The following is a 22,422-nucleotide window of genomic DNA, read 5'->3' as shown; positions in this document are numbered from 1 at the left end:
AGGGAAAAATATCTTGCGATTAGGTTGGCGGCTATGATGGAGAATCTCGTCAATGTCTCTCCAGTGTCGAGTGTTATAACCCAGAAAAAGATCAATGGAAACCTGTACCAGAGATGTCCGCGCGTCGTAGCGGTGCGGGTGTCGGTGTCCTGGATGGTATTTTATACGCGGTGGGAGGTCATGATGGTCCACTGGTTCGAAAAAGTGTAGAAGCATTTAATCCAGAGACCAACCAATGGACTCCCGTCAGTGACATGGCACTTTGCCGTCGTAACGCCGGTAAGCGGTTGCTTTTGGATATTATTGCGTTTGATTATTTTCCCTCTAACCATTATATATCTAATATGAATGCAACGAATAGGTGTCGTGGCATTGAACGGACTTTTGTACGTTGTGGGTGGAGACGACGGTTCTTCCAGTTTAGCATCAGTAGAAGTGTATTCTCCAAGAACTGATACCTGGACCACCTTGCCGACTTGCATGGGAGTAGGACGTAGTTACGCTGGTGTAGCTATTATCGATAAACCAATGGCCCCCGCGATGACAATGTGAGGTCTACAATCCGCTGGGCATGCGACAGAACAGAACACGGACCCGGGTGCCGAGATATCAGACTCGTCGCGGGAAGCCGGGCCCAGCGGTGTGCAAAATCGCGGCGCGAGCCATAATTGTCAGGGCCCGCGTTGCGTTTGTCAGCGATACGAGAACGGCGAATTAGCCGCGGTGATAATGAATCAAGGTAGAAATAATCAAGAGAGGGAAGATAACTATCAAAACGTGGGTCACGCACCCTCGCGCGCCTTTCCACAAAATCGTCCTAGCAACAATATGCTACAGATTCATCCGAATTTGAATCCAAATTATCAAAATCCGATCGATTTGATACGTAATTACAATCGTCGACTACAGCAGCAGCAGCAAGAACCGGAGGAGAATATTTATGAACGTTTGGACAATGACGATGACGAGGACAGCGATGAGAACGCGGAGGTTTCTCGGAACGAATCACTAGCTCAAAACAATCAAAATAACGGGGATAATCATACATACGAGAGAATAAACGAACGGATATCGTGCAGTAGTAGAGCGCATTGTCGTTATTACAAATATCATGTACCTGCTCATAGTTTCTTGAATGATGTGGAGGGTACCAGAAATGCGAGCCAATACGATCAACCGAGACAGATCTACATTGATTATTCCCGACTAAGTAGTAACTTTCATCAAAACTCCTTGAATAGATTAGGTCGTAATTGCTTTTCCACGGAAAACATCGCGTATACTTCCACGAGACGCTCCGCACATCCATTCGCGTATAATTGCACATGTCCATATTGTAGACATGCAGACGCGAGATACATCTGTCATCATTGTAATAATCTACACAATAGATCACGGTATCAGGACGCCGCTAATTCCAGGCATTACGTATATCAAGTCTCGAGAAATTGCAGATGCCCGTTTTGTCGCGGCGAATACTCTTATACAAAGTTTCCCGCTAACGCTCTTCGCGCCGCCGAATTATTCAAAATGGAATGTTGCCACTGTAGAAACCCCGCCAATTGCACTTGTCGCGGTAAAATTCTGTCAGATTCAAATTCTGCGATTTACATCGGAAGATATCTGGATTGGATTAATCGCACCGGACAATCCGTCAATAATCCTTTATACGCCATGATTCATGTCGGTAGGATGGATCGCTCATCGATGCTTCCTGGCCACGGAAACACATCCAACAGCGGAAATCCACCTAGCAGCGCAGATCCTGGCCCGTCGACATCTAACGCGGCATCTAATACGAGATTCGGTGAATCGAATCCATCTTCAAGCTTGCGATCTGTATTCGCTCCCGGCGCTTCTACATCGAACGCTTCTATCTGTCCCGTAAACCGGTACATAGAACGCCAACATACTTGCGACGATTCTTGTATTCGCAGCCAAAGTGGCAATCTAACTGGAATATGTCAGCTTCTCGGCAGATGCGAGAGAACCGAATGCAATCACGGGAGACTCTCGGTACATTGGTGGTTCGTGAATAAATGGCTTCCGTTATGGAATTCTCACAATCTCGATAGGAACGTGGACGGCGATAGATCATGTCATGTAGACGAAATATCACGAGAACAGCGGGAAAGCGATAGCGATGATTCTTAAATCGAAGAATCTTTTTATCATTCGAGTGCCTGTTTTGCCTGTGTTTCGAATATTCAATATATCTTCCATTGATTCTCACTATTCGCAACGTGATTACGATTTAGTTCCCCCAGGTAAGACAATAAATTCATATATCGCGACTTTGGAATATATTTAATGAATATTGTTGGGGGTTTGTTTTTTAATTGGAAGCAATAATCATTTAGGTGATTATTTGTCATAAGTGTGTTATACAGAATTTTCATTTTCATATCTTATTCGAATATTGTAAATCCATTCTATACTGTCATTTTAATGAATGTACGAGAATCTATCTATAAATTCATACTATTATCCAATGTACATATAGTATAGTATGTGTGCTCTCTCATTTTTACTTCAGCATTTTATTTTATTTATTTACCAGAATTTCATGCTGTTGGTTAAATATCTGTAGGTACACTTTTTCGAAAATATCGAATAACAATTGTCTGAATATCTATTGATGTCACTGTGTGTATATATAAATGTCTGCAAATAATAGAGCTTATAAAAACTTTTCAACTTTGTGACACTCAATATTGACAAGTTCAACTAAGTCGATATCGTAGCTGTGATATAAATTAGGTTGTTTAATTTTAATGGATTAATTCTAAAGATTATATTATAATTTTACATTTGTTTGAGTTACTTTCTAAATTTTCTGAAGTGAGACGAATGCGTTTGAATGCATATCTGAGAGAAAATAATTTTGAAAAAGAAACAAAAAAATATATATACGTTTTTATACAAAATATGACGCGAACAAATTTGACTAATATTTCATAGTATTCACATATCGGACAAAATAATTGCTTGTTTTCGTTAATATAATATATGTAATTTAAATGTTATGATATTTTTAGTATACTCGACTTAATCAATATTTATTTAAGTTATATTTTTACACAATTACAAAAATTAATCTAATTAAACGATTAAATCACTTAGTTCCCCCATGAGTGTTTGCGCCATTATCGGTGCTTTGCAATATTATACAAATGCTCCTTTGAAAGTATAAGGATTTATTACATGATTGTCATATATTTGTCTGTAATATTCTCTATAAGACTTCCTCTCTCTATATATCTCTCTCTATAATGATTTAATTAAAACGTATTGCGCCAATACACATGCCACGAATCGATATGTATATGTGCTTTTTTGCGCGTATATATGTCTATATAGCGCTTTCAAATGAAACATGTATTCTCTATGAGGACAAGTACAGATGACAACACAAATGCCTTAACACATGAACTTATGCAGATATTGAAACACATCTGTATTTCCCATATATATATATATATATATATATATATATATATATATATATATATATATATATATATATATATATATATATATATATATATATATATATATATATATATATATATATATATATATATATATATATATATATATATATATATATATATATATATATATATATATATATATATATATATATATATATATATATATATATATATATATATATATATATATATATATATATGCAAAATATATAAATGTGCCGATATGTGCATAAATTTGTGTGTTAAAGTATTTGTGTTGTCGAGCGTATATTTAAAGCGATATTACGATGCTTTATTGTTTTAGAGAGTTAAATAATGTTCGATACATATGTGTTATCTTCTCAACTTGAACATGTTTCGTCATATTTAGCTCATATTATAAGCATATCCGTTATAAAGAATATCACGATATATTAAATATACAATGTTGACCCGAGGGCTTATAGATCAGTCAAGTCAACATGCTGCTAGGCGAACAAATACTATATAGTTAATTGTACATTGTTTTCTTTTAGCATAAGATCGAGTAAATAAATCGAATCTCCTTCTTCGTATCCAAGATATTGAAACACATCTGTATTTCACATATATATATATATATATATATATATATATATATATGCAAAATATATAAATGTGCCGATATGTGCATAAATTTGTGTGTTAAAGTATTTGTGTTGTCGAGCGTATATTTAAAGCGATATTACGATGCTTTATTGTTTTAGAGAGTTAAATAATGTTCGATACATATGTGTTATCTTCTCAACTTGAACATGTTTCGTCATATTTAGCTCATATTATAAGCATATCCGTTATAAAGAATATCACGATATATTAAATATACAATGTTGACCCGAGGGCTTATAGATCAGTCAAGTCAACATGCTGCTAGGCGAACAAATACTATATAGTTAATTGTACATTGTTTTCTTTTAGCATAAGATCGAGTAAATAAATCGAATCTCCTTCTTCGTATCCAAACGTATATGGAAATTTGTTTTATGCGATTATGAATGATTGAACTATATCTATTATACTGTCCATGCACAGTAATTGACCACCTGCGTATGAACGATTTCTTTGTTGTATACAACGGAGAGGAATTTGCGTTATTTTAAGTTTCTTTTTTTTACAATTTAATTTTCCGCGCTAAAGAACACAAAGAGATCTTATCAGACTTTGCAAGAGCAAACATGTCAACGTTATTTATCACGGTTTAATGCACATATACAGCGTTATATATATATATTGTACCAGGACCTTTTTTTTGTAGACGCCCCCGCGAGCGTCAAGGCCAACCGCTATCACTTCGATGTCACAATGGTCCTAGTACTAATAGCATTCTATTTAACTAGTACCGCGATTAGTTAGCGACTTCGTATCGGCAACATGCATATAACATAAATTTTACGAATAAATTTCTCAAGGAACCACTGAAGAGAAAAAAAAAGATATGAATAGACGCGGGAGTCGAGAGTTTAAAACTATACACGTGGGATTTTGACATTTCGATCCACGTGTATAAGTGGCTCCGTTGATACGAATCAGGAAACTATAGAGAAGAGGACGAAGTATCAAATCGGAATAGTTGAAAATTAAATATAACGGAGAACAGAGGGTACGCTTTCTTGCGTAAGTGTCATTGACGTGTATTATGATCGATAGCCGGAACGACACTTAAAGTATGTGGGCGTTGGCACTTCACGTGACTTGTCACCTTCGAATTCCGTTTCATTTCTCGATTCGATTTAAAATCTCTAGCAAGAGTACAATAACGAATGCGTCTTTTTTTTTTACTCAGGGCAATCGTCTACCGACAATAATCACCATCCATATATGTCGCTCGCGACTTGAAGTGACAAATTCGTCGTAACTAGGGGAGACAATCGTTCGTATATATGACGAATTTATTGCAACCGTTACGCGTGCATAATCAAGCGTGAATCATGGAATTGTCGCGCGTGAGTGCTGCAAGAGTTGCGAAACTCGGGTCGTACGGCGTACGTGTCACGTGCGCGAGCAATTCTTTTTTTCGCGGTGCTGGTTCCGGTTGAATTTATTACGCGACTTATTTATAATTCTATAGCAGTAGGTTACGGTTGTAACACAGAAGCCGCGTGTATAGGAAGACAAACAGAAGCGAAAAATTGAACTTCTTTTTATTTACTTACACACACACACATCTTTCTCGTTTTTAAATCAAAGCAAGATGGGAAATTCCTCAAAAATATTTTCGTCGCAAATGATACCTGAAGATGGGCGCATAAATTCAATAAATATTAATAATGTAATAATTAATTTTTTTTTAAATGTATACAAACAGTCAATGTTTGTCTAAAAATATTGTCAGAAGCAATATTTTTGCTCGATTTTATTTCTCATATAAATTCAAAAGTCGTGAATAAATAGAAAATCATTTAGTGTCTAAATATTAGGTCTACCGGAAAGTTCTGTCCGTTTTTGGAATAAAACAAAATACAAATTTTTATTACCGTCAATAAACTTTATTAAATAATGTAATTGCCATTATTATTAATGATTTCTTGCCAGCGTGAGGGCAATTTGTATATCCCTTTTTCGAAAAATGTTTTATCTTTTGATGCGAAAAATTGAACCAGTGCTTGTTTGATATCTTCTTCATTTTTGAATTTTTTGCCCCTCAAAAAATTTTGTAAGGACAAAAACAAGTGATAGTCGGTGGGTGCTAAGTCCGGGGAATATGGTGGATGCGACAGAATTTTCCAGCCTAGTTCTGCAATTTTTTGACGAGTATCCAAAGCAGCATGTGGCCTGGCATTATCATGATGCAGTATGATGTTCTTCCTATTGTACATCGCCGGCCTCTTTTCTTGGACTGCTGTATTTAAATTATCCAGTTGCTGACAATACTTCTCCGAATAATGGCAATTACATTATTTAATAAAGTTTATTGACGGTAATAAAAATTTGTATTTTGTTTTATTCCAAAAACGGACAGAACTTTCCGGTAGACCTGATATATTACTCCTTTGTTATATTATCATGTTTTAAAAATATATATACTATTTTGATTACATTAGCGTGCATCGATGATATGACAGTAAGAATATTTAAAAATGTAGAATGTTTGTTGTGAAAACTTGACGCTAGTGAGTGATTGCCAAGATTTTCAACAGAATCCTGCAATTATCGTTTCGAAATCGGGATCAGCCGATCATGTATCCGCATTATTACACAGAGAGGAGGCTGCACTCGATCTCTCTTACAGAGAGGCTTCCTTCTCTCAAGGGTAAGGAAAGGTGTCGCCTGCCGAGCGTTTGCGCATGGTTCATTGTCGGTTGCACAACAATGAACTCTAACGAGGGTAAGCCTATCACGGGCTCGTGCGCACCAGGCATTCGGTTCCCTTTCAGTCCTTTCTTCTTCAGCTTCACCGACATATATGTGTCGTTAATATCGATTTACGATCTTATTTCTTACTTGTATACATTCACGTGGTACTTTGAAACAAGTTCTTTGTGTACAGAATTGATTACACGCCAATCGAAATATAATTAATCAAATATCGAAATTATTATTTTAAATTATTTACGCACGTATGATGCACGCGTATAATATCATATTTAATTCATTAAATCTTTGAGAATACAAAACAAAAATTTGATATTCTTTATAATATGGATGACATAAATCGACAAATTAATTTTTTTATTGCCTTGTAAAAATTTCCTCGAATTTGACGATTCTCTCCCCCTCCGCCAAATTAACGGACTTGACGATATTAATATAATTGTTTCTCTGAAACTCTTTTGTTTCAGATAATCTTTAAGCTTGCATTAACGCTATAACGATATCTCGCACGAATAACGTAGATGCGACTCTTCTAAAGATGTCAAGATTACCATTGCGCAATTGTCAAACACATCAAAGGCAAATAGACGAACAGAAAAACATTAGTTGCGTAATGTCAAATGGAATCAAACTCGAGAAATGACGTAGAGCCAGTTCAATATGCGGTTTTGTATCGAACATTTCGGATGCGAGTAAGAATGAGATTTTCTTATACATATATATGTATACATATTTAGGTTTCTCCTACGCTTATTTACATTTATTACGACAAGTGACGCATGCAATCACGCCTTACCGGGAAATGTTGAATCGTGGATTTGCCCCGGAAGCAAACGTGACTTGTGTCGTATTTATATTCGGATCTTACGTTCATATGCATTAACTAAAGTGCGCACATAATTCTATATTTGTCACACCACTTTGTTTGCTTTACAAGATATAAAGATGCGTTCTGAAAGACGTTGGTCGTATCGGAGAAAGTAAGTGGGAACAAAGAGAGTAATTAATAGGGCAATTATATTCTATTTGAATAAATTTTAATGGAAAGAAAATATCGGATATCGTGTTCCTCCTTTTTCTGCCTCTTTGTGCAAGAAAGAAAGCCATATATTAGGGTTAATAAGTATCGATTTCTTGATGCAAAAGAACGATTGAAATTCTGATTTGCAAGTACAATCAAGCATCGTAAAAAAGTCCAACTCTTCTCATTCTTATTTATTAAACGTTACACATTTTTTGACAATTGAAAAAGAAAAGTTATTATATGATTAAACTCTTGCATTAACAAACTCGATTTGATTAGAAATTACAGATTTAATTTATCGTTGAAAACAAGCAGAGAGAGAGAGAAAGAGAGAGAGAGAGAGAGGAATTACGTGCGCGAATAAAAATAATCGAAAGTAAAGCGCAAGATAAGAGTTGAAAGTCATTACATTAATGACCCCTCGCTGCGATGAAGAATCAAAGGTATGATCGAAATTAAAGGTAGGGAGCACCGAGACAGAGAGAGAGTGAGAGGAAAAAAGAGAGAGAGAAAGAGAGACAATTGGGAAGGGATATACACGTAGCGTAAAAGTAAAAGAACCCACACCGCGCGAGTCGCGCTTACTCGCACGATCGAGGGACACTTCTCTTTATTCTCGTTCTCTCTGTGTGCACAGCTGGTTAAAAAGTCTTCTTCTCCTTCAGTCGTCGTTCGCCAATGCGACCGATACTGCACGGCATTATCGCGCCGCATCGCGAATTGCTCTACGTGTGTGCGCGCGAGCGTGCGTTTCCTTTTTCGTCTTTTTTTTTTTTTCTTTTTAATCGTTTGCCGATTTTTCCGATTAATTTTCGAGCAATTACGTACTCTCTCAGAAAGATTCTTCGGGTACGCGAAGTGAAAGTGGGAACGGGTCGGATGGATCTTTAATGCATTCTGGATCGGTTTGCCCCTGCTCATTCGCGCGAGTTCGAGTTACGGGCTGTAAAAGTGTGCGAATGTAACGTGCGCGTTAATGCCAGGTAAGATTATGCCATCCCATTTGCATATTCGAGAATTACGATCAATTTTCTCTTTTACTATTTGCATTTATTTGCATAAGTCAGTCATAATTGTATTATAGCCTATATATTATAAATAATTATATATAAATAATTGTGCTGCTCTTTCGTAATTAGCCGTTCTTTTATGTAGAATAAAAGAAGATATTCGTTGGTCACGCGATGAAAAATATCGCCGGCATACATGGCGTATTAAATCTGACTTGAGATCGATTAAATAGCATTAATCAAGGAGTCTGCACGCGAGTTATCACTTTGCGAATCAATTAGCCATCTCTGATTAATTTATTTCCATATCCTAAAATATTGATATTACTTCAATGTAACGAGTGAATTACAGGGAGAGAAAAATTTGTTACGAATTTTTCGTAGAGATCATTTTCTTTCTACGCCGATCTCGAGTATATTTTGTAAAAAATAGAGAGTGTTTCGACAAGATAGGATAGTCCTGCTTTTACCTTTAGTGAAAACCGTTTTGCATATTCGACTGGAAACACGGTAATCCCGGTGGGCGAAAGTAACGAGCGGCCAAACTCGTTCGACTTTCCAAATAAATTTCGTCGGCCCCCTCGTTGGCGTAACAATCATTATTTTATCAACGTTCTGCATTAAAATAGGTCGTTTTAGTTGTGCTTTTTGCGTTTAAAAACGAGATAGATTAGGAGGAAAGAAATAAAATGCGGAAACTCTACGGGTAAATTGCGTATGTCTTTGTATGTAATTGTATTTATGTAATTGTGATTCACAACACAATCATTATTGTTGCCGAGGTATTTTATACCTTTTAATTTGTGCAAATTATGTTTACGATATAATCAGACTATTTTAACACGATTGATATCATATCGCAGGTTCGTTACTTTTGCTATTTTTGTATGTGCGTTGAAAATTTGTCACAGCACAATTTAGAATAGATTAGAAACACAGAAGTTATCTTCACTTTATTTATTTTGCTTCAGTTTTTGAATTTAAATTTTGATTCACATGATCGCCTTTTACTCATTACGTATCAACGCTATCTCACTGCTTGATCCGGGACGCGGAGCACTTTCTACGGACGAGTGACTCAACGAATTAGAGTTATTCTCCCTTCGTACAAGCAGATAGCTTACACTCGAAAACGTGATCGCGATCTGAATTAACAATTGTTATGGATTTTTTTTTCAAACAATGGATGAAGAATTTGTTGTGCGATGATCTTAACTCCCTATTTTATTTACTATTTTTTTTTTTTTAATTTCAGCGATAAATTTTAATGAAATTTTATTATCATTGCAATGTTTTCCGGCGGTGATAAAAATACTTTATTTGTATAACTCTTTTTTGACATAATACAGTATTATAATTTCCTCGATGTTTCAGTGCGATCTCGTTACTTTATGAGAGAAGCAAAGAGAAAGCGGTGATCTTGATCAATCTGATCACTTGTCACGTCTTATCAATATCCAGATCAATTTTGCGACTGATCATGCCGCTGCATCGACGTTATTGATCGAAAAAGAGGCAGATCGGATTTGCAAACGGAATTTGAAGGCGATCAATCACGTGTCTAGGAAGCGGAACCGATTCGATATGATTGCGACCAGGGAAGTATCTTTACTCTGGACAATCTCGGTCCCCTTGTCCTTGGAGCTTATGCCAAAGTCATCAATGTCTCTATCATGATCCCCTCAACGAGGAAACGAGTCTGTCCTACGCCGGATCGAGTTAACAGTCGACGCAGCCTTTCGAGAGATTTGTCGTCCGCGTGAAGGACGAAGTCTTAAAATCTGGAGATTATCTGGTGCTCGCAACACGCGTTGAAATGGCATTGGTGAATTTCAGTCTACCATATCAGTCGGCGACAATGGCGCCGTTCCTGTACACCGGAGGACACACAACGGCCAACAGTCTCGGCTTGAACACGGTGTTACCGCCGGGATCTGTGCCGAGCTACAACGAACAGGAGACTTTTCGTAACGAACCCTACGCACCACCGGTCAAGTACCATCAGCATCGACGTCAGTCTGCTCCGCAGAGAAGTCAGGAGATCTACGCGGAGCACACGTCTTTCTCGTCAACGCAGAATACTCGTTACACCGCGTATAATCAAGATTTTAGAAGAATACAGCCGAGGCTGCAGCAGCAACAGATGAGACCACCTCCTCCTTCACCGTTTCAGCAGCAGCAGCAGCATTCTCGATCGCCGGAGCCGATCAAGTCTCGGATAGAGGAACAAGACCAGAATTATCCGGAAAGACCTCATGGGTAAATAGAGATATATTTCCTCTTCTTCTCTCTTTCTCTCCTTTTGTTGAGAATATTATATTCTATCGGCATTCATTTAATATGTTTAAAGTTATACAAGAGTCAATGGCGGAAGCTCCATCGGTCCGGATACTAAAACTTCGGTCCACGCCGTGTTGGACTACGATGATGATTTTGACGATTATTATGACGACGAAGATCAGAACGTACCAACGAACGCACAGGTCACACCTATCCAAGGTCCAATCTTTCTGAAAAATGGTTCCGTTCCTGTAGTGCCGCTGTATCCATATCCTCAGCTAAATAATGGGACATTCGTGCAGATACCAGTGAGTTTTATGCTTCGCCCAGCTTTTGCTTTCTCTTTCTATTTTTTCTTTGATCAAGATGATGATATTGATGTTATAAATATGAAATATGAAATATAATCAAGTATATATATTTGAATCGAACGTACCGTATAATGGATAATTATTAATTGTCTCGTTGTCTGAATAAAAGCGGATACGCCGAAGCAAACAAAGCGTCTGAAATTATTCTCAATAATACGCGAATTCGCGGTTGATAATCGACAAATGCGACCGTGGCCACAGGGACTTTCAAAGTCTATAGCAACGCGTGACATTTCCCGCGTAGAGCAACCATGACCCCCGGAGTATCTTTGTTAGAGAATCAACGAGAATGTATGATCGGACACAGATGCATACACTTGTCTTAAGCGTTTCGTCGTGAATCCCTTTTACCTCTCTCTCGCGTTATTTCCATCTTCATTCAACGCCTCCTGCAATGACTCCTCTGTAGGTCGCGACAGAATTCTCTTGAGGTCAACCACCATACTGACATTGAGATGGTAAACCGTCAACTTTGTATTATATGTCGTCAAACGTATCGATTCAGTGGTTTTTCAATCGAAACGAACTATTGTCCGTTAAATAATTAAAGATTATGATGATTTTGAATGAACTTATACGCATATTTCGAATATTCGTACGGAAAATAAGAATCTAATCTGTATCGAAACGGAGAGAGAATTGATTCGAGTTTATATGATTAAAAGCAAACAAGTTGTACGTTACATTGTACGTGATTTAATCGAGCATAATCAGCTCAAGCGATTAATTGATATTCCGAACGCTCTCGATCGTTTATTGGTCGCGCAAATAAATTATGAATCATCATTAATTATTCTTTTATCTATTATTCGTGAATGAGATTTTACATTGACGTACAATGGAATTAATCAGTAGAATGGTTCAGTCGGGGAATTGATAAGAATCGAAAGAAATTCGAATATGCCACATTATGATCTTCGGCGGAGAAACATATTAAAATAAAACGGCCGGCTAGGAACTCTTGATGACGATTATGCGTAAATCATTTAGGAGTGTTGCGAATGTCCTTATTTGCGAGACTTGCTAAGAGATGAGAGTCCACCATCGTAGACTACCGAAATTTCTTCATTCTTACGACACGCGACCTCGTCACGCGTGCCCACACGTCGCACTTATCGTAGGCTCAAAGTAATTTCTTAGATAATCGTTATCTTTACGACATTCGAAGAGAGAATTTTCTTCGCTTATTATTCTTTTTATTTCATTTAATGAGGACATTGTCCGAAAACTATTTTTCATTTTCCATGTCTCCATATAAGATTATATCGAAAGTAAAAGTTTCTGAAAATTCGAGTTTTCCGCTTATTTTTTTCGAAACTATCTAATTATAATAATAATAAATATATTTTTTATGAAATTCAAATATTATCTGTTGAAATTTCTCTTATGAATTTAATCGCGTTGCTCGAAGTGAATTAAAATGTTTGACATTTTTGCGACTTTTATCTCAGTACTTGTCATAAATATTCAGCATTCCGGTTCTAATTCGCCTTTCTCTTCCTACTGAAACATTCCAAAAAAAAACTTCGGAGAAATCTAATTTTCAAATTTCATATACATATGGATAATAATTGACTCAGCTTCCTTGCGCTGTATGAGTCATTTCTTGTGGGCAATGCACCGCGCCGTAATCAACGTCAGAATTCTCTCGTATTATGAATGACGCCCACTGGATGCTGACTAGAAGTTATATTGAAAGATAAATGTAGGAAGGTGATCTTTAATTAACTAATATCGACTTCCGGTATAGATAAATACGCAGAGAAAAAAATGTTTATACTCTGGCGCGAAATATTTTTCTCGTAGCAAACTTTAGTTAGTTATATGGACAGCAGAAAGACTTGTCGAAAATATTAAATTTGCTGAATATTCAATTAGCATTCAGTAGATATCATTCGTAATGAAAAATTATTTGCTTTGACAGCAAATAATAGATTTATTCGATAAAATTTTTCTGTTTTATTAGGAAAACACAAGCTTTGTTTTAAAATTGTTTTGCAATTGAAATTTGATCGCTTTTACAATAAATATATGTAGAAACGATAGAAACAGTTACTATGACAGCAAAATTCCTTTTCTCTGTGCTGTCTTATAATATATACGCGTTGTATTTGTAATTAATAAATATTATTTAATATATCGATAAACTTTCATTTACGTACAGATACTCTGGACTGCACTTTCGGTAGCGTTAGGTGTCGAACTGAGGGGAGATTTGGTACGAGGTGTACCATGCATTAAAAGATATCATCAGCTGTTTTGTCCAACCGCCGGAAACACATATCCAATGTAAGTATAAATAATTGCATTTGTTTTATTTTATTTCCTTCCAATATATAAATCTCTAAGTTTATATTATCTCATGAAACAGAGAACAAAAAAATTATTAATATAATATATAATTGCCTAATGTAAATCGTTATATAAATAAAATCAATTGCTGCAGAGAACGAATAGAGCGTTTTATTGATGAAAATAAAGCGTTGATGAAAAGAATGTACGGCGACTTCGAGATGAATCCAGGATACGGATCGAGCGAACCTGGGCATCGCACTAGAACACGAAGAAAAAGTAGAGACGCGCGGAGGCACGACATTCCAGATGGTGGACCTAACGACGAATTACATGCAGAAGGCGAAATCGACGCGAAATATTTCAACAAGAATAGAAATACCAGAGAATCCTTCGGGAAAAACCGCAGCACAGAGAGTGGCAGGTAAATATTGGGAATCGAAAAGCTCGCGTTTGATATTATTATTGTCATTTTATATCTATTATTATATTAATCGGTATTTTTTATTGTTATCTATCATTATCATCTTCTTGTAGCATCTTGTCTTAATGAGATCCATCATTATATATTATTACACTATATTTATCAGTAATATATTTTTTGTACATCGCAATTTTTTATTCGAAAATTCTTTCTCATAAAACAGAATATCTAATAGAAAATGATTAAAGAAAGATATTGGCAATATGATATCGGGATAATAATTGCAGAATTGATGCGTGCGAATCAAAAGTTGAGATCGTGACTCCCTATTGGGCAAGTAACAGCGCTGGAAAGATTCGCGCCATTGTAAATACTCAACATTTTGAGCAGGCTATACATCAGGAAGTGTGCTCGTAAGTAAAACCGTAATAAATACAATTATATATGAAATTTTTTTAGTTCAGTGAAAAACTTTGTGAGAAACACAGTCAGTTTCATATGTGAAAAAAAGAGGCGAGAAAGGAGAAATATCATATATATAATATAATAAATTCAATTATTTATTAAAAATATATAATAAATTCTTTTTCTCTCTCTATCTTTGTATTTATGTTCATAGATATATATCTTATAGATTTATATAAGGATTAATAAAATAAATACCACATAGGCTGTATTTTTCATAGGAAAACGCAAACAAATCGGTGCAGCGGAGACTGCGGATGCGAGCAGAAATACAAATGGCATAGATTGCTCGCCTATGATCCAGACAACGATTGTAAAGGTATATTTATGGATTGGTTCCTGTTTCCCTCATGTTGTGTTTGCAGATGTGATCCGGTCAGCAACAACAAATTCTCTTCGTCACGTGCGCGAAATTGACATGTGTCGCGTGTCTATGCGTGAAGAGATGTGCCATGTAAACTGCAACGGTTCGCTCATTCTCAGTGCATTCAGATAATTATCGTCTATACGACGATTAGTATCTATCTAGTGATTCGTGATAAAAATTGTGCAACAGATAGATGCGATTTATCAGCCGATTTATCGTTTTAATTTTAAAAATTGCTAGAGAATTTTTGTAGCATTTAAAAACTTAAAAACAATATATTGATATTTCTTTACTGATAAATTTAATTAATCTTATTGACGAATTAATTTTAAATTGAATCCATTCTCTCTCTCTCTCTCTCTCTCTCTCTCTCTCTGAGATTTATATAGTTTATTTTATTCAGTGCTATATCTTTTTTCCCGATTCATAAGTTTCTCTTGTGCTTTATCATAACCCATTATGACAATAATTGCTACTATTTTCTGTGTTGCGATTAAAACTGCTACTATATTAAAATTGAAAAGAACTATTGTAATACATTATTTTTTTAATGACAAATGCAAAGCAGAGTAAAAAATTATCATACTTATGTATAATTGGTCAGCTTGGTTGGAAAAATTCAACCGATCAGCGAATAGTTTATCCGTCAAACTGAGAAAGAAATTTGCGCAATGAATATACAAACGTGACGGAAATCATTTACTTAAAACATTTATCGATATACATAATATTATTAGATTTCAAATTAATATTCTAGTAATAATAAATTGATTTACGTGAAGCATTTACGCTCGATTTTTTAAGCGACGAGAGAAACCGGTAAATCGTACCATATATGTATCTCATCTAATAAAAAAAATCACGTGTTGAAAGAAATTGAATCGGAAACGGTTTTATATAATGCGTAGAGCGGAACCATTTTCGTGATTCACATTTTATTTATAAGTAGGAAATAAATGTCTTATGTTATAGATTTTTTTTTGATAATTGTCGGCTCTTATTACAATTATAATGAAGTGTCATTATATAGACAGTGTTTAGCCCATAATGAAATGGCAGTGCGCACGAATCGCGTACAATATGCCTGCATTAATTTTATTTTTAAGTGCTTTCAGGACTTATCAAGAACAACTTTTTTAAAATAGTTTTTTTAATTTTTACAGATTTTGCGTAATATATGTAACACGATTACACTTTAATTAAGACGATACACAATCTCTCGCGCGAAGAAAATATACATGCGAAATCTATGAATCTAATTGTAAGAGAATCTCGAATATATATGAAGAATATTATTACATATATGAGAAAGATTGTTAATATGTTGGCACGGCCAGTCCCTTTTGAGAACACATTCGTCTATTATTCTAATCGCTGGACGGATACCTGATAAGCTTTTATATTTTTACCTTCTCATCTTTCGTTATTATATACTTAAGGTAATTCTTGTGACAAAAATAGAGGAAACGCTCATATACCAAGACGGTCTCAAAGTAATATGTTCTTACTTAGAACGCAACAAGGCTGAATCAATGAAGATGACACATAACAACGATGAGCCTAAGTAATTTGGTCTACATAGTGTAATTATCAAAGACGTCGTTTCGCTGAGTACGACCGGGTTAAAGCAACAAGTTTAAGCTGACTTTACAGAAAGCTCGAGTTTAAAGCCGCGTTAGCTCTTGCAGAAAAAAAACACGTTCTTCGAAAAGAAATCAAATTTACACACGATATGATTATGTTACATTCTTTATTTTGTACTTACAACATTAATTGGTGAATCAATATTACTCGTAAAAATTGCGCGCTTATTTCATTTATAATTTTCCTTCGTAAAAAATAATTGAATTACATCGAGCGAGATTATATATAAAACATATATATCTCTCTTAATCTACACTATTTTTATATGTCTTTCAAATCGTAGAATCATCGAAAAATAATTAGTCCGCAGAGAAAAAAAATTGTTAGTCACAAATTGACGATATTAAGTATTCGTAGCTATTGTGCGGAAGTTTTCTTTCCTTTCATTAGCTACTCTGACACAACTAATAAAAATCGATATGTAATAATCTATTGATCATCACTCGTTAGATTAAAAAACGCCATGTTTCGATTGTTGGAAAATATAGGCAAAGGATATCAGCGCGCCGATATAAAGCAGTCGTGTCGCAGACGCATCTGTCGCGGAATTGCACAAATCAGTGTTACAAATGTGGCAGGATTCGATTACGTCGCGTTCTGACTGTGTCGCAGAATTGCCGCATAAGCCGTTACCAACCTCGACCTCATCGTGATAGGGAGTGGAGCATTGGCGTATGACAATTCGTTCGCCATATTCTGAAATAAAATGTCAAATTAATCATTTTTTACGATTCCCATAATTATTTATCAAAGTATTCGTCTCGCGACTGACTGAAATTTTCTTTCTCCTAATGAAAAATGAAGTTTGTATATTGTTTGTGTATGTATATATGTATTTTCTCTCATTTATTGTAGAAAAAACCAATAATTTTTCTTGAAAGTATTTAGCGAAATCTCGTATCGCATTGTATCTTTCTATATCAACGAGCGCGCTGTTGATTTAATAGCATAAGATTGTCGCTTATGTAATTTTCGTATTCAGTTAATAATCATGTTGACTATTTCATGTACATATATACACACATACACACATCCGTCACGCTAGAATTCCGCCAAATTAATGTTCGATGTGCGGTTACTACCTTGAATTTATCGTGAAACTATGCAATGACAAATTTAACAACATACAAGCAAGTATAATTCTGACTGTACGTTTATGACACATCACCTGTTTCCCTTTCTAAAAAAACGTAGTTGATTGCCAAGATGACGTTAAAAAATGAGTAATTTCAAATTCATACGTTTAGATCATTATATTGGCACTTGGGAGTAAGGTATAATTTTGGTTTAAAAAAGTTTTCTTTTAAAATCTTTATGAATTGAAGGAAGATAATTGTATCATTGCATATTTGAATTAAACATACTGTCCAATTCAATTTTTCGCCAAAAAGAAATAAGAATTATTTGTTTTTCCATAAAGTTCTTCTCTACTTGAAATTTCTACGAATCACGCGAATAATATGTATTATTCCAAACAAAATTAATCAAACTTGCGAGTAATTTTTAAAGAGTAATTTTTCGCGCGTAGGTGTGTTCCCGACCTTGTTTAATGTCTAATTATCATCTGTCATTTACATATACGTCATATGATTCAACCGCGGTGTACATTACCGCGTCGTCACACTTGAAATAGAAAGGATACAACGCATCAAAAGTGCAATTTAAGCTCCATTTCGTAATACGTCATCCTCCTAACAATAAGAAATAAGCAAAGAGATGCGCGTTTCAAGATCTGTCAATCTGTGCATTTGATGTATTTCGCGGATAAAGATTTTTCTTTTTTTCGCGATTGCGTGTTTTTATATCCCGCACATATATATTCATGTATGCGTAACGATTATGAAAAGGCTATCTGGAATCCAGCACGAAAACAGATATGAGAAAACGAGAAAGAAACTAACATTTTACTTGTAAACATTGACTTCCACAGATAATTTTAAACACAATTTGTCGTGTTAGTTTAAAAAATATCATTAGAAAATTTAATGAAAATATATTAAAACTTTTCTACATAAATTTATAAGTATTAATATTAAATCGTAGTATGTTGGAACAAATAAATAAATTTTACTTTGCTTAACGATTTTTCGGCAAATAGCTTTCGAGGAGCCGTAGTAGCCCGTATCGCAGGTTTTGATATGAAACGCAGCTTGATGATCTGTGGTGTTCATAGGGTCATTGCACATGACATTTACGTTGGACGAGCAGTCCCAGCAACGTAAGGCGGAACCTATTATAAACAAAAAAAATATTATTTATGAAATTTATTGTATGATTTGGATTGTGCACGTGTCAAGGGATGCAGAACATGTGATTTTACGAAGCGCGCTATATTCTCGTGTAAAAGAGATTTTAGATACACCCTCAATGCTCGTAGAAATTTGTTTAGGAATAAAATTAAAATTGTAATCACGGAAGAAATATCTGCGCAATACAGTGATGGTAAACAGGCGTGATTAATAAGTGACGTAATGCTGACAGTGAGTAACTGTCTATATTAGTAGTGCACGCTAGAGTTCTACAACTACATACATAGTCGAGTTTCTGCCATTGTAAAAACTAAGGCACGACGCAATATCTAACTTGAGAGGAAATCCCACGAAAAGAAAATAAATGTCATGAGAAATTACGACCAGAGATATGGTTAGGACATGTAGTATTCAAGTTTTGTAATATATATTAGCACTCTATATATACATATATACGGAAGGAATCGCCTAATTTGACCATCTTAAGTTACTTAACTTACTAAACTGTTTGTATGAAAAAATGTTTCAAAAAACAAAAATTGCGTGATATCAAGAGGTACGTACGGTAATCAGTTTTTCTTTTTTTTGCTACCTTACTTTTTTATGGAGATACGAAAGTTATCTCGAGTTTTTTAAATGAAACATTTAATTTTTACTCAAAAATTTGAAAGAATATATTGTATGTCAATCAAAAAACTATAAGCAGTCAAAAATCAATAATTACTAAGATATTACTAAAATAATTTTTAACATAAATAATGCTCGAAATATTATCCATTACATTCAATACAAATGTGTAATTGATTGATTAATGAATGAGAATAAAAAACTCTAGTTAATAAATTCTAGATTCTGAGAATGATATATATATTCTAATATTTTTTTATCCAACATTTCATATTTTTTCGAATTTTGGAGTGAAATGTTGAGTGTATTATTAAAAAAAAAATTAAAATAATCTTTATATTTTGATTAAAAGATAAGAGAGATAGCAAAAAACTAATTACTGTATTATTTTTCTTGGCCATGTTATTTTTAAAATATTTTTTCATACACAAGAATTTGAAATGATCAAGTTAGATAATCATTTTGTATATATATACGCTTGCGTTGCGTGCGGGTGCGTGCGTCGCGCGCCCATATACACACGTATACGCTATATACACATAACATATATATATTTATAAAGCTTCACTTCTTTCTTGTTCAAAAGAGCTATAAACGTTAATAATTAACATGTCAACAAGTATAGGAAGATAGATTTATAATGTTAATATCATGCACATAATAATGTACGTAAACAGTTATTCTATTACATAAATTTACATACACACGTACAACACAACAAGCTCAAACAACACATAAAGGCCAAAAGACATCTTAAAGATGTCTAAAGGACGATAAGATATCCTTAAGTCGTTTTTTAGGGACATGTGCTGTCTGGGAAGATATTTTTTTAATAACGCAAATGATAACTATCAATAATAACAGCAATAGACTCAGAGTATTAACGATATTAATTAGGGAAATTGGCAAATAAGAGCCAAGGCGCGATTATTGGTGCGCAAACTTCTTGTTGTTAAATTTTATTGACAGGTATACATTAAAAATGATATGCATAAATCATTTTTAATGCATACTTGTGAATAAAATTTAACAACAGAAAGTTTGCGCACCGATAACCGCGGCTTGGCTCTTATTTGCCAGTTTCCCCAATTAGTATCGCAAATGATAATGTAATTTGAAATTTTTTAAATTAAATATTATAAATAATGAACATAATATGTAATGTGGTATGCAAAATTTAAGTAAATGAGAGAGTGATTAGTATTTTCAATATTTTCAATATTTGTAAAACAGAAAATTTGAGAGAGGGCTGTTTAAAATAAAATCCAATATTTTATTCTTGCAGTTTTTATTTCAAACACAAATCTACTTTCTAATTTTTGCTTTATTAACATTTATCTATGTAGAGGATAAGGACTCACCTGACGTTACAAAAAGGGTCACCGCGAGGATTAACATCGTTGCTCGTTCGTAGGAAATCATTCCGGACATTAAAATACGACTGCTTGAAATCACACAAAAAATCAAATACAAAATTTCGTTTTCAAAAATAGTAGTAGATATTGAACGATTCAGATGACCGTTTGAAAACTGCCGATACCAAACGTGTCCAGTGTGATACTGAGGAACCAACACCCTCTTTACCAAGAGCACTTGGTCTCCTTCTCTCCCTCCCGCCTTCTGTCTCTTTTTCTCTGACTGTCAATCGCTAGGAAGTCTCTCCTCTTTGCGTAACATATAGTTTCTTTTTATGAGAGATATAACGAGTGTACGAATTTCATTGTGTGTCAGAGATATAAGTATACAGAATATTGAAGAGAATTTTAACATTTCCTTTAAATTAATATTATATCTTTTCATTTAGAATTGATCTTTTTTTTTTGCCTCATTAGGTACTCGTGACGATTCAATAATTTTTGCTTCCTCATAGAGGAAGCTTTGTTTTCAAAGTATTTTTTCCAGTTTTCTATGCCAATATGTTTAGAATGTTCAAAAACGTCAAAAAATCACATTTTTAGAAAATGTCCGTATGTATATATATATGTATGTATGTATGTACGGAATATACATTGTACACACTCTAACTTTCGCAAATTTTGAGATTATCGGATTAAAATTTTTTACACGAATAGAATATTATTAAAGGACGGTTGGTATTGAATTTGTTAAGGATCGGTGAAAGAGTTCATTTTTTATAAAATTTTGAATTTTTTGAGAAATATCTGTGCACGCTGTAACTTTTGTAAATTTTGAGATATCTTCCTCTATGAGAAAGTTAAAATTGAAAAATCCGTTTTAAGAAACTTAAGCTTTGTGAGCGAAATAAAATGATGAGGAAGCAAAATGTGCAAGTTTCTAATTTGCACAATTTTTATCTTGTTTAATTTTTGCTTTATTTTAAATATCCTGCGCGATAAGTACACATAAAATAAAAGAGAACTTTGTTAAAATAAAATCCATGCTCTATACTTCTACACAATTTTTCTCGACAATTTTTGAAACATTTAATTTGTACCCTGCCGACTGATTAAGAAAGGTCAGGAAAGCATTTGATCCTATTGAATATTACCGACCTCACTTTGTTATTTGACCTGTTCACCTTGGTAATCGCTTCTGCGGTGTTCATTCATCCGTCTGATGTACAATATGCATGTGTTACATATAAAGTGAAGTTTATTGTTGCAGAGGAGGATGTTGTGAATCTAGAAAGTCTATATCTTATTTGACGACTAGTGTTCCAATTATGAAACTCTTTAACCTTCAACAAAATGTCTCTTCCGGTCAAGCGTATTAAAATATTTAAACTCCGAGTGAATATAGAAAAGGATCCCGCAAATCTTTAACATTAAAAATTAATGACATTGTATAATATATGTATATATTATTATAAAATCAAATATATTAT

At 34.5% G+C, this 22,422-nt stretch overlaps 4 protein-coding genes across 4 annotated transcripts in view; 3 read left to right on the top strand and 1 right to left on the bottom strand.

The window, feature by feature from the left end:
* Positions 1-581, top strand: part of LOC115238907 (ring canal kelch homolog) — a 3,471-nt gene extending 2,890 nt beyond the window's left edge. The window contains exons 8-9 of the mRNA XM_029813071.1: positions 24-279; positions 362-581. Coding sequence (XP_029668931.1) covers positions 24-279; positions 362-552 — 447 coding nt within the window. The 3' untranslated portion in view covers positions 553-581. The remainder of the gene's footprint in view (positions 1-23; positions 280-361) is intronic.
* On the top strand, positions 581-2,219 carry LOC115238908. Its single transcript, XM_029813072.1, has 2 exons — positions 581-1,565; positions 1,611-2,219. Exons 1-2 carry the CDS (start codon positions 730-732, stop codon positions 2,152-2,154), a joined length of 1,380 nt encoding a protein of 459 aa, XP_029668932.1. The 5' UTR covers positions 581-729; the 3' UTR covers positions 2,155-2,219.
* Positions 2,220-8,196: 5,977 nt separating this feature from the next.
* LOC115238895 (protein spaetzle 3) lies at positions 8,197-16,308 on the top strand. Its single transcript, XM_029813050.1, has 7 exons — positions 8,197-8,831; positions 10,233-11,117; positions 11,209-11,446; positions 13,674-13,798; positions 13,956-14,225; positions 14,513-14,638; positions 14,912-16,308. Exons 2-7 carry the CDS (start codon positions 10,675-10,677, stop codon positions 15,105-15,107), a joined length of 1,398 nt encoding a protein of 465 aa, XP_029668910.1. The 5' UTR covers positions 8,197-8,831; positions 10,233-10,674; the 3' UTR covers positions 15,108-16,308.
* A 649-nt stretch (positions 16,309-16,957) lies between these two features.
* The window catches only part of LOC115238896, a 5,787-nt gene continuing 322 nt past the window's right edge, over positions 16,958-22,422 (bottom strand). Inside the window, exons 2-4 of the mRNA XM_029813051.1 lie at positions 20,939-21,076; positions 18,773-18,931; positions 16,958-17,397 (exon numbers count right to left, since the gene is read on the bottom strand). Of these exons, the coding sequence (XP_029668911.1) occupies positions 17,153-17,397; positions 18,773-18,931; positions 20,939-21,008 (474 nt within the window). The 5' untranslated portion in view covers positions 21,009-21,076 and the 3' untranslated portion in view covers positions 16,958-17,152. The remainder of the gene's footprint in view (positions 17,398-18,772; positions 18,932-20,938; positions 21,077-22,422) is intronic.

The sequence above is a fragment of the Formica exsecta genome, unplaced genomic scaffold (assembly GCF_003651465.1).
Source record: "Formica exsecta isolate Colony F162 unplaced genomic scaffold, ASM365146v1 scaffold362, whole genome shotgun sequence".
NCBI lineage: Eukaryota > Metazoa > Arthropoda > Insecta > Hymenoptera > Formicidae > Formica > Formica exsecta.
Note: the sequence above shows the minus strand (reverse complement) of the source record. Positions and strands in the feature narration are given on the sequence as shown.